The sequence below is a fragment of the Fundulus heteroclitus genome, chromosome 5 (genome assembly GCF_011125445.2).
Source record: "Fundulus heteroclitus isolate FHET01 chromosome 5, MU-UCD_Fhet_4.1, whole genome shotgun sequence".
NCBI classification, from domain to species: domain Eukaryota; kingdom Metazoa; phylum Chordata; class Actinopteri; order Cyprinodontiformes; family Fundulidae; genus Fundulus; species Fundulus heteroclitus.
Window position 1 is genome coordinate 7515875 of NC_046365.1, and position 13067 is coordinate 7528941.

At 41.8% G+C, this 13067-nt stretch overlaps 1 protein-coding gene across 1 annotated transcript in view; it reads left to right on the plus strand.

Annotated features, from left to right (window-relative positions):
* Positions 1 to 8176: 8176 nt before the first annotated feature.
* sept9b (septin 9b) overlaps positions 8177 to 13067 on the plus strand; it is a 113412-nt gene continuing 108521 nt past the window's right edge. Inside the window, exon 1 of the mRNA XM_036136793.1 lies at positions 8177 to 8439. Coding sequence (XP_035992686.1) covers positions 8418 to 8439 — 22 coding nt within the window. The 5' untranslated portion in view covers positions 8177 to 8417. The remainder of the gene's footprint in view (positions 8440 to 13067) is intronic.

Sequence of the window (13067 nt, forward strand, 5' to 3'; positions counted from 1 at the left end):
TTGTTTTGAATGCTGTACAATTTCCGCTCTCATTAGGTGTGTTGAAATCCTTGGGGGACCTCACACTGAAACACAATAACCTTAAAAATAAAGCATTTGAATAAATTCAGAGCCTGTCCGTTTTCCTGCTTTGTTAACTGTACCACACCACCGATCTGTGATCTGATCTGCACCCCAAACCTCACAGCCATGAGGTTTGGGGTGCAGATCAGATCAGGGTCTCCGTGACTGCTTCTCACGTTCTGTAGCAACAGCAAAGACGCTTAAATACACATGCTTCTTAGTTGGTTTTCAGTGTCTGTGTAGAAATGCAGTTTTCTTTTTTTTTCGTCAAATGTTCAGCTGTTGACGATTGGCATACATTTCCACTGTGGTCACTTTGATGTTGTCAGAGCATCATTCAGGAAGTTGCATGTTTTTGTAGTAGTAGCGTTGCAAACCAACATGCTGGCTCCTTTTAGTCTACAGTGGTTTTTAGCTGATAGGCCTACATCTCTCCATACAAGCCAGTTCTAAGTTTTTCCAATTGTGAAGTCATGAAGGTTAACATATGATTTCCCCCTGATGTTAAAGCTTGTAAGGAATTTACAGTTTTTTTTGTGATGTTTATGTTTTATAGAATAAAAACTAAAAGATATATTCAGTAGTGTAAAAAAGTATATAACCCCTTCCTTATTTCTTGTTTCTTTTGCATATTTGTCCCACTTATGCAATTCAGAACATCAAACTAACTTAAATGTTAGTCAAACATAACACAAGTAAACACAAAATGCAGTTTTTAAGTAAAGGTTTTTATGGTTAAGATGGAAAAAAATCTAAACCTACATGGTCCTGTATGAAAAATTGATTGCCACCCCTGTTAAAACATAACTTCACTGCGGTTTATTGTACCTGAGTCCACCTTCTTTAGCCAAATCCAGGCATGATTACTGCCACACCTGTTCTCTACCAAGAAATCACTCTAACAGGACCTGCCCGACAAAGTGAAATAGCTACACCTAAAGACATCATGCTGAAATCTAAAGAAATTCAGGAACAAATGAAGAAGAATGTATTTGAGATCTATCAGTCTGGAAAGGGTTACAAAGCCATTTCTAAAGTTTTGGGACTCTAGTGAACCACAGTTAGAGCCATTATCCACAAATTAAGAAAACGGAACAGTGGTGAACCTTCCCAGGAGTGGCCGGCTGACCCAAAATACCTCAAGAGCCCAGCGACGACTCATCCAATAGGTTGCATGCTGCAGGCCTCACCTGTCTCTGTTAAGGTCAGAGAACATGCCTCCACCATAACAAAGAGACCAGATAACAATGGCATGCATGGTAGAGCTCCAAGACAATTCAATCAAATTTTATTTATATAACGCCAGTTCATGAAACATGTCATCTCAAGGCAAATTCAATCAGATTACACAGATTGGATCAGATTATACAGATTGGTCACAAAGTTTCCTCTCTAAGGAAACGCAGTAGATTGCATCAAAGTCTCGACAAGCAGCATTCACTCCTGGAGAACCGTAGAGCTACAGGGAGAGTCGTCTGCATTGTCCATGTCTTTGCAGCAATCCCTCATACTGAGCATGCATGAAGCAACAGTGGAAATTCCTCCACCTTCCTGGAAAAGAATTATTGTAAGTTAAAAAAAAAAAAAAAGTTTTAAAAACTGCATGTTGTTTGTGACTAACATTTAATTTATTTTGTTATGAAACACATAAGTGTGACTAAAAAAAAAAAAAAAAAAAAAAAAAATCAGGAAGGGGCAAACACTTTTTCACACCACTATATGAGGTCTCTTGATGGGTTAATGTGTTTGAGTTTTCCTCTCAAAGATCAGAGCCAGTTTAAATACAAACAATTTTTTTTTTTCCCAAACAAGAGAGCAGCATTCGATAGTAATGGCACAGCAACACATTCCTTCAAGAAAAAAAAAAAAAGATAGATATTAAACAAAAATAGGTAAAAAATATTGTTAAACAGGTTTAGTATTTCCAGAGCTAGTCTAAAAATGTGACAAAAGGAAAGCTTCTTTTTCCTAATTAGTTAGCAGTCCTGGTAAAACTTTAAACAATGTCTTACAATAAATTAATATTTAACGCAGTAGCATACTCTCTCTCTTTCTTACACCCACTGTTAATAATCAAAGCGAGAACATTTATTCACCATGGGGAAGAAATGTGTTAGGATATTTTTCTGGAATGAACCCGGACACAGCACGCACACACAGAGTCAGTTCTTATGAGTGAGTTTTATTGAATGGTGTGGAAGATGGATGATGAGACCAGAGTCTTTCAACGGACGGAGGTGAAGGGTGTAGAAGCTGGCCGGCAGGAGGAGTGTGGAGAGACTGACCGGGAGGAACTCTGGAGCCGAACACTGGAGAGCAGAACGTCTGAGCCGAGCGCTGGAGAGCAGAACGTCTGAGCCGTGCAGTGGAGAGCTGAACGTCTGAGCCGTGCAGTGGAGAGCTGAACGTCTGAGCCGTGCAGTGGAGAGCTGAACGTCTGAGCCGTGCAGTGGAGAGCTGAACGTCTGAGCCGTGCAGTGGAGAGCTGAACGTCTGAGCCGTGCAGTGGAGAGCTGAACGTCTGAGCCGTGCAGTGGAGAGCTGAACGTCTGAGCCGTGCAGTGGAGAGCTGAACGTCTGAGCCGTGCAGTGGAGAGCTGAACGTCTGAGCCGTGCAGTGGAGAGCTGAACGTCTGAGCCGTGCAGTGGAGAGCTGAACGTCTGAGCCGTGCAGTGGAGAGCTGAACGTCTGAGCCGTGCAGTGGAGAGCTGAACGTCTGAGCCGTGCACCGGAGAGCTGAACGTCTGAGCCGTGCATTGGAGAGCTGAACATCTGAGCCGAGCACTGGAGAGCAACACATCTGAGCAGAGCACTGGAGAGCAGAACGTCTGAGCCGTGCAGTGGAGAGCTGAACATCAGAGCCGTGCACCGGAGAGCTGAACGTCTGAGCCGTGTTCTGGAGAAAACAAACTGACGGAAAGTCTTTGGGCTGACTGTAACAAGACCAGGTGAAAGGAGTCTTCAGGCTGACGGTAACAAAACGGCGCTGACCAGAATACTGGCAGAGAACTGACCGGGAGTGAACGCTATGGACCGGCGACAGGAACAGAAAGAGGTGAGTCTTATAAAGCGGTGGAAACAGGTGATGGCAGATCAGGGTTAATTGCTGCCTGACAGGTGACGGGGAGTTAAGGCTAATTAGTGTCTGGAGCAGAGCGAGGGAGGGCTGAGTGAATTGCACACTAAAGGCAGACAAAAACCTAAACCATGACAAAATGACTACCTGTTTAAAACAAACAGAAATAAAAACCATTTCCTAAATTAAATGTAACTGAAATATTGCTTTAATTTTGACTTCCTGTTTTTTAGGTTGATTTAAGTTTCAGTGGATTTTTAATTAGAAATCTGTGACTTTCGGTATCCCTGAGGTACAAAAATTATATATGTTACACAGAGCCCCGTACAGAGAATCAAAAATCAACAATCTTTGCTGTCATTAAGAGACCATATTACAATTTTGTTGAGAATTCTGGCTCACATATAGTACACAAAGAGAAATTACAGACACTTATAAAGAAAGAAAAAAGTGGAAACCTTAGAGGGCACCCTTAAATATATAAAACGCTATCAGGGGAAACACACAAAATATTAAATACAGATTGTAAAAATGTAAACATTTATAGAAGATACATCCTTGGAAGGATGATATAAACATGGAAGGGTAGCTTGTAGCATGAGGAGGTGTGTGTGTGTGTGTGTGTGTGTGTGTGTGTGTGTGTGTGTGTGTGTGTGTGTGTGTGTGTGTGAGATGGGGGACGATAGCCCTCACAGCTTTGGGAAATAAGCTGATTTTGAGTCTATTAGTTTATGACTTAACGTTCCTGAATCGTTTACCTGAGGGAAATAGGAACAACAGTGCATTTCCCGCGAGGGTGAGATCTACGGCTGTACATCTGGCCTTTTTCTGGATTCCTGTTGCACAAACCATGTCAAGCTCTTCTAGACATCATCCCATAATCCCGTGTGCTGTTCTCACCACCGTGCTACATCCTTCCTCTTGTGTACTGTGCAAATCCCATGCCACACTGTCTGGCTAAGACACAAGATGCTTTCAGTTGTGGCTTTATAAAAGTTTGCGAGCAGCCGAGTAGAAAGTCCAGTCAGTTTCAGCTTCCTGAGGAAGAAGAGCCGTTGTTGGGCATTCTTCCCCAGGTGGGAGGTGTTCTCAGTCCAGGAGAGTTCAGAGATATGAATGCCCAGGAACTGTATGCTGTCCACACAATCCACCACATGTATGCAGAGAGGAGAGTGTTCAGTCTTCCTGGACCTCCTGTAGTCTACTGTTACCTCCTTGGTCTAGCTGGGATTCAGGATGAGGTTAGTCCTGGAGCACCACTGTGTCAGGCTGTGGACCTCCTCTCTGTAGTGGGTCTCATCATTGATGGATATTAGACCCACCACAGTGGGGTCGTCGGCAAACTTCCCAACGATGTTTGTGGAGCAGTCGTGTGTAAAGAGAGTAGTGCTGAGGTAGTAGTGCTGACAAACAGCATCCTAACATAGATGTTAGTAGGATGGTATGGATGGTAAGAAAAAAAACCTGCAAAGCTCACTGTTAAAGAACTGCAGAAAACAGTGTTATAATCTGTGGGTGCCCAAACCTCCAAAACAACCATTAGACACTGTCTTCATGCCACCTGGCTGTTTGGAAGGTATGCCAGAAAATCAGCCTGCCATCCAGTGATGTGCACAGACATTTTGGAGGGCAGGTGCTCAAATGAAAAAAAAAAAAGGCACCTTGTGCGACATGTGGCCGCCGGCTGCCTTAGCAGTGTGAGGTTTAGGTATTACAGGCACAACTTGAACATCACGTCAGCCTGTGTACACCCCCTTTTTTTTTTTTAAATCAAATGCCATTTGTTGCCTGGCGCAGATGTTTAAAAATGTTCAAGATTACCAGTCGGTTTCTGTGACAATCAAATTGGCAACCACAGAGCAAAGTGTCAGAGTCAGCCCTAGACAATCTGGTGCCCTGCGCAAAACTTTCCATTGCGCCTTCTGTACAATTTCTTAAATCTCACTACCAGTTTACATACACTCACACGAGAAAATAGATACCTTTGTCTTTGATGTCATCTTTCATTAAAAGGGGCAAAATAGAATGTCCAAATAAAAAAGATAAGAAAAAAGATGATGAACTTGAAACAGAATAGAAGCCTACACCATACATGCCAACATGTGCTGATGTCAAAGGACACCTAACATGTATTAATGAGCACCTACAAAGCAAGCTGTGCGGTAGGATCTAGGGACATGGCAGACTGGGGGTGGATACCAACTCAAAACAAGGATGCATTTCAACAAAATCATTACAGATTGACTAAAAGGTAGAAACATGTCTCCTAATCAGACAAGCTGAACTTCCTGAGTCGAACTTGAAACTTGCATAAACCTCATTTCTATTTCTGCTTTATAAGTTTGTCTAGACCGCAGGTCTACAACCCCAACCCTTGAAGTCTGGTGTCCTGCAACTTTTCTGTCTCTGCTTCAGCACACCTACCCTAAATAATCAGGTCGTTAGGCAAGGCAAGTTTATTTATAAAGCACTTTTCAGTAAAGAGACGATTCAAAGTGCTGTACACGAACAAAACAAACAGAGGAAATTAAGCTTTGCAGAGACAGAGGACATTGCAGAGGCATTAGGGACTCTGGGGAACTTGACTGCCTACTGAGGAGGTAATATAACCATTTGATTCTGGTCTGTTGGACCAGAGATAAATCTAAACGTCTCAGATGTTCCTATTAGAAGATAAATATGTATCGTATTCTAACACTGATGCTCTTTCTATGGAGTCCTGTGCTGCACAACTTTACATGTGGCAAAAATAAATTCTACTTTAACTTCTGAGAACTTATGACTCTGACTCCTTTCCTCTGGGTGCCAACAAAAGAAGCGGGTAACAGATAAAGCTAAAAAGTGCAGCTAAAGTGCATATGTGCTCACTAAATTGAACATAAGATGTTTGAGAAACACATGGAACTAATTCTTGGAAATTCTACTAAAACTACAACTACTTTCTAATAAAGTGGTAAAGTCCTTGTATACCCTACAGTGTACACATGTGCAAACCTCAATGTATTTTAACAAGAAAGCAGCAGCATAGATTATGGTCATAAGCAGAATTATCTATACTTCTGCATGCAGCTAGTGTGATATGAGAGAAAAGAATTTAGATTAGTGAGGTTAACTACAACTCCTGTGAACTGATAACAAGATGTCTGCTGATATTATTTACATATTTAAATACTCTGATCATCAAGTCATAATTTTACGCACAGAAATATAAAGCACAACCTAATTAGTTTGCTTAATGTACATGATCCGCCTTTGCCTAACAGCCTCTCAGGAGGAAATGGGTAAGGACTCTAGCACCACCTAGTGGTGTTAGAGCACGTCCCTGCTGCCATCACAGGTGGAAATGGGGAGTTTATTCAACTCTGCACGGATTGTGTTATTGTATGACGGAATAAAGATTAATTTATTCCAGCAAAACCGCTCTAAGTGGGGTTGATGTGAAAAATAATAAAAGGAAAAGTGCCTCATGCCCATTGTTAAAGGTTAAGGAGGAATGGGGCCATAGTACATCATGGTCCTCTTTAAAATACCAGGAGGTTTTAAAGAAAATGCTGTTTATGAGAAAACGTTTTTTTTTTTTTTTTTTTTTTTTTTGTTGTTGTTTTTTGCAGGATAGAAACCAGATTAGCACATAAATGTTTTACTAGACACCATCAACCAACTTCCACGGCTACAGGGGCGGTCTTAGCCTGTTTGGGGCCCTGGGGTGAACAACCCAACCGGCTCCTTACTATAAGGTATGGCTCCATACCACTGAGGAAATGTGGAGAGCACATAGTTGTCTTTGGTCAGATTCCACAGTAAAGTCCTCTTGCTCACAAACTCGTATCCAACACTGACATTTCTTGCCAATCCTCTGAGGTTTAGGATGAAATGAAAAAATGAAAAAACTTCCTCCATTGGTTACAATCATCATAGATATATATACGTATATATGTCTATGGCAATCTTCATATTGCCAGTCACTCCTGCAGATACAGGTAAACGTTTCAAGCTGGCCGCGGCGCATGCGCGCTGGCACCAAATCAGCGTAGGGTCCTCTCATCTCATCCCCTTCTATTACTGCCTGTCTGTAGACAACCACGGCAGAGAGCTATATGCACTGCTGCAGGCAGAGGGCGCCAAATCCCCACAGGTGGAGTAGTGCTCAGGTCGCCCATATCAGAAACCGCCACTGCTCGGTTTTGCGTCTATATATGTCGTCAGGTCCAAATCCTGCAGCAAACCAGTGGGGGTAAGCTCTATTTGGAAGAAAGCTGCTTCCAATTGTTTTTAAACTCCTGTAAACCTAAACACGTTTTCCATTTAAGGCAAAACGCTGCTCCAGCAAGCTGTGCTGTCAACGTTAATTGACACCTATTTAATCATCTACATTTAAGACATATAATTTGCTATGACAATAAAGCAATTTGAAAAAGATATGAACTAGTAAATAGATATGATGATTTTTTTATATTTTAACAGTGAGTGTGCGTCTTTAATGTTTTCATATTTTTTTAATGGATTTGGGTATTTGTTTTAACAGCCTTGTTTATCAGCCTAGCAGATGGAAAATAACCCTTGGTTATGATGCAGTGGGGCAATTTCTTGTGAGATCAATGATAATACGTGGACTAACAAATAAAGTCAAACTCAAAAGAAGACAGCGAAAGATAGGACGTGTTTTACAAACATGGAAAATAAAGATCCATCTCTCTTTGTATGTTCCAGTCTATATAGTGGCCAAAAGTGTTGCACGTACAGAAACAGCAGTGGGGGAACTAAAAAGTCTATTACAAAAAACACACATAAACGCCAACAGATAGATATATTTAAATGAAGTTACATTTTCAGAGTAATATTGCGCAGCTGCAATAGAAATTATCTATTGCATAGATAGATAATTTCTGTTATCTATCTAATAGATACCATACAGTAGAAAGATTTTTCAGCAGCCCCATAAGAGCGCTGTCTCCGACTGCGATCCGTGCGTAAAAGCGCGTAAAGCTGCGCTCTCTCTCTCCCCCCTCCCCCCGTCGTGCGCTCTCCTTTTCCTTCATGGTAGTCGTGAGATGGTCAGCTTCCCACTAAAGTGCACCTCACATTTACATCTGCGTTTGGCTGCAGTCAGAAGACGCCACCACGCAGTCGAAAGCACCGAGCCAGAAGAGAAAAGTGAGACACTGAGAGTCCTTTTGGGCTGACGGAACCGAATCAGGGGGGCTGTTCAAAGTTTTCCACCGGGGACAAACACGCTGCTTACACAGACGACCAAGTGAGGTTAATCCAGCAGGAAACATGAAGAAGACCGCCAATTCAGGTACAAGTATTTTCAGAAATGTATAGTCTGGTTTGATAATGACAAATCGATTTTTTTAAGTGATGCTCTACAGCAAGCCATTGAAATCTGTAGGTTTATGTATTTATCATTTATCCACCTATATCGGCACATGAATGAATAAAAATCAAGAGCTTTGATTGTAATCTTCTGGTTATATAGCAGAGCTGATAGAAAATTGTATAAGAGCTATTAGTTATAGAAATCCAATTTACATCTCTATGTAATATAAATAAAAAATATAATCTCTTGCATATCACCTAAGAGATGTGTAAAAATAACCGCTGATGCTTATCTTTCCTCTCTTGAGCTTTTCTGCTTTTTGGTTCTAACTTGTCAAAGTCATTTAGACTTCATCACCTCTGTTGTTTTAGGCCAATTTGTTTTGTAGATGAGTGTATGACGCTCAGGGAACCCCCTCTGGGCCTCTTGGCTCCTTCAGTCTTGTGTGCCATCCTCAGTGTCACCGTCATCATCATCATCTGCCCTTTTCCGCCTGACCTTCTGTTTGCATGCACCGGCTCCCGCAGGCTGCGCTCTCTGCTTTGACTCAGGATGATGCATGCCTGTGTGTCCGTTTTGGCTTCCGTGGTGGTAAATTTTTTGAACGTCTGATTGCTCATAATATCAGTTTACACGTTGTTGCTCTGTCTGCATGGTAGGAGTGCAGCACTACAGCGCACTCGGAAGTGTACTGTGCCAAAAGCTTTCGTGAACCTTGAAGGTTTCCACATTTTGACACATCACAGCCACAGATGTCAATACTTAATTTTTTTTGTGATAAAGCAACAAAACACACTGCTTAGTTCTGACTTCTTCTTTGGAAAATGGCTTATGCTCAGTCAGATTAGATGGGGAGCCTCTGTGAACACCAGTTTTCAAGTCATGCCATAGATAATTATTTGGGTTTAGGATTAGACCATTCTAGCACATAAATATGCTCATAATATAATCTAAAATATTCCATTGCAGCTCTTATCGTATTTTCAGAGTCTGTGTCATGCTGGAGGGTGAGCCTCCACTCCAGTCTTTAGGATTTCCCTATTTAGCCTCCTCCATCTTCTCATCAACTCGTTTTAGCTTCCCTGTCTCTGCTGAAGAAAAGCCTTTCCACAGAATGATGCCACAACCACCTTGTTTCACGATGGAGACGATGCGCTCAGTGATAGTTTTTGGCCATTTTTTGCATTTACCATGTCGAACCAAAGCTTTCATTTTAATTTGATTAGACCAGAGCAGAGTCTTGGACTGAAACAGGGATGACGTTTCATTTACTCCAAAAGGGACTTCTTTTTAATCTCTTTCTTTCAACGATGGCTTTCTTGTTTTCAGTGTTCTATAAAGGTCAGATTTGTGTGGTGAGGGATGAATAGATGTATTGTCAAGAGATTCTTCCACCTGAGCTGTGGATTTCTTCAGCTCCTCTAGAGTAACCGTAGGCTTCATGTCTGCTTCTCTTAGTAATGCCCTTTTTGCTCAGCCTGTCAGTTCAGGGGGTCCATTTCCAGTTCAGCCATACTTTCAGCTCATGGATCTGGAAAGTATTCCGTTTAGATCTTCGGGTATTGTTTTATAACCTAACCCTGCTTGAACTTTCTCTCATCAGTTTCTCTGTGACCTGTCTGCTGTGTTCCTTGATCTTCAAGTTAATTGTTTACTAATGTTCTCTATCAGGGCTGCACTGGATAGCTTTAAACTGAGCTTAAATTACACACAGATTGACTCCCTTTACCAGTTACATGTGACTTCTGAAGGAAAGTGTTTGAACAGGAATTTAATCAGAGGTATCAGAATAGAGAGTGGTGCATAAAAAAAGTCCATACCTCTCCTATCAGATTTTTTTAAAGTAAAGTAAGTAAGAGTGTGTGCTTTTAACAGGATAAAAGTAAAAAAAAAAAAAAAAAAGAAGTTAAGAGGTTGTAGATGATGACTTTGTCATAATAGAGCACATATTTAGCTTTTCTCAGGTCCCATCTGTGGGTTAACTGTCTCCTGGCGTTTGGGAATTCAGGGTGGGCTCCAGGGAGGAAAATGAAGTTTTCTATGTTCAGTAGACAGAAATATGGCACACGTGGATGCTGCTGAAGCCTGCGTTAAAAACACGAGATATTACAGTTGCACGGTTAGAATCTTGATTAGTTTTTAAGTGATTTAAAAAAAAATAATCAGACTCTGGTGAAAGATGCACTATTGTTGGTCCCCAATGTGTCTTATCAGAGGCTGAAAATGTGGGTCTATTTATGTTTTTGGCGGTCCACTTTTTGACTACAAAATCACATTCAGGAATACGTACCAAGCCTGTCATTATTTGTTTTTTGGATTTTTTTTTTAACCAACACACACATACAACAACAACAACAACAACAACAAAAAAAAAAACTCTGCTAATTTAGTTCAGAATCCCCCTCCTTCCCTTTTGAATTATTCTCATTCCCTGGGTTTCTGAAAACAGAAAAGAAAGTGTTCATCGTGACGTAATCTCATCAGGCAGACAGGATTCAGCCACAGAGAGGAAATATAAAGAAACTGAAGCTAATTCAGCTTTTAAGTCTTATAGCAGTGCTTGATCTCTCTAACAGACCATGAACCAGGGTTTAAAAAGTACACCGTATCATAGGATTCAGGTGGAAAGCACAGAATTATTAACTCGATATAAGAATAAATCCCTGCAGGCTCCTCAGACATTATCAGCCAGCAGCAGTGACAGCTCTTTTTCTGGTTTTGTGGATGTCCAAACATGTACTGTACATATAAGTGGGTCACACAAACAAAATGTTGCTGCTGGGCTTCCCAATTTTAGAGATTAAACCTAGCAACAAACTGAATTAGCTTTGAGCCGGTGGTCAAGAATAGCCCATGAAATTTTATTTTCTCCATGTTTCAAATATTGGATCTTCTGCCCATGGAGTATGTGTTTCACTCTTCTAAGCTATAGACCCCCTCACACTTAATATAGTCACTGTGTGCAGTGCCAGGGACTATGTTACAATTAAAGCTGTCATCATTGTGACATGTTAGGTTAGAGGGACGGATCTTAGGTATTAGCTTTCCCCTATTTTATAACACAATCAAGTGATATCATGGTTTTGGGGGACATATCTGAGTTATGCTGGATATCACAGCAAGAAAAATACATTTTGCATTATACTCTATATTATACACGGACAATTCTTACATAAATGATAACATGAGGGAGCCCCAAACTTAGACCCTCCTCCCCCGACAGGGTGCACTTGAAAATACACAAAAATATTACTTTAATATGCAATTTATCCTGAACATGAAGAGCAAAAAAATCTTAATATTAAGATTTCACATTAACTGGACACACAAAGCAATTGAAAACACGTTTAGCTCAAGAGACTGACAACTTTGTTTAGCCTCATGGAGTCCTCATGGCCACACCGACCTGTGTGAAGATCCACATTAAGAAATGTGGCCACTCTACTGTACTCCATCCCTTCCAGCCACCGACAAACCTGGCACTCATCATCCAACAGCTCGAGGTTAGGCAGGTTCCCCAAGCCGTGAATCCCAGGAAGGATGCCGTTCCCGACGGAGTACTCAGGGCATGCTGCAATGAACTCTCTACTGTCTTCACCACCATTTTTTATTTATTCCTTGCCCAAGCCTCCATCCCTTACCTGACTCCGCCAGATGGATTTGCTCTGCAAATCCATCTGGAAACCTTCCGTTGAAGTAATTTTGGGAAGGGGCGAAAATACTGGTTAGCTGATTGGCCTATGTTGGTGATAGACGGGCCAAATAAACCAATCAGATCAACGATGCATGTGACGTACTCATCAAGATGCTTTGTCGTCGCTCTGTTACGAGCGATGACGAAAACACAACCACAAGCCAAGCTAGTCTTGCTGCTGCAGGTAAAGGCTCGTTAGCTCAGCAAAGAAATACTCTGTAATTCCGATAAAACTTGCTCGATAGCCACGCTAACGCTAGTTTCATCGGCTGAAGCCGCCATGTTCTTTAGACTGAACTGTCACGCTTCTCGTTGCGTCACACCTCAACCCGCCTCAAAGCCAACGCTGTTTGGACATTCGTTTGGTGAACGGCTCCAAATTTTCTTTAACGGAGAGTAGCCAGACTGATCTGCGAGTGAAACCTTGAAAGCTCGCGAGATCAGGATGGTCTCACGAGGCTACTCCATCCCCCCCCGTTCTTTGAAATCAGCGATAAACATCCCTGTCCCCAAGAAAGCATCTTCATGCAGCCTGGCAGATTACAGACCTGTGGCTCTCATCCCATCATAACCAAGTGCTTTGAGAGACTGGTGCTCAAACACATGCAAGCCAGCCTCCCCTCGTGTTTGGACCACCACCAGTTTACATTCAGGCCAAACAAATCCACAGACAACGCCATATCCATCACTCTCCATACAGTCTGGAACCACCTGGAACATAGGACCAGCTACGGCAGGATGCTCTTTGCTGACTATTCCTCTGCTTTTAACAGCATCTGTCTCTGGAGATTCTTACTGCTACACCTGCCATGACAGAGCATCTCCATACAAATACTCTCACAGAGTCTGGGATCTTTTTTTTTTTTTTTTTAACCCACACACAATTTGTTAGCTAAGTAGGTGGTCTGACTGC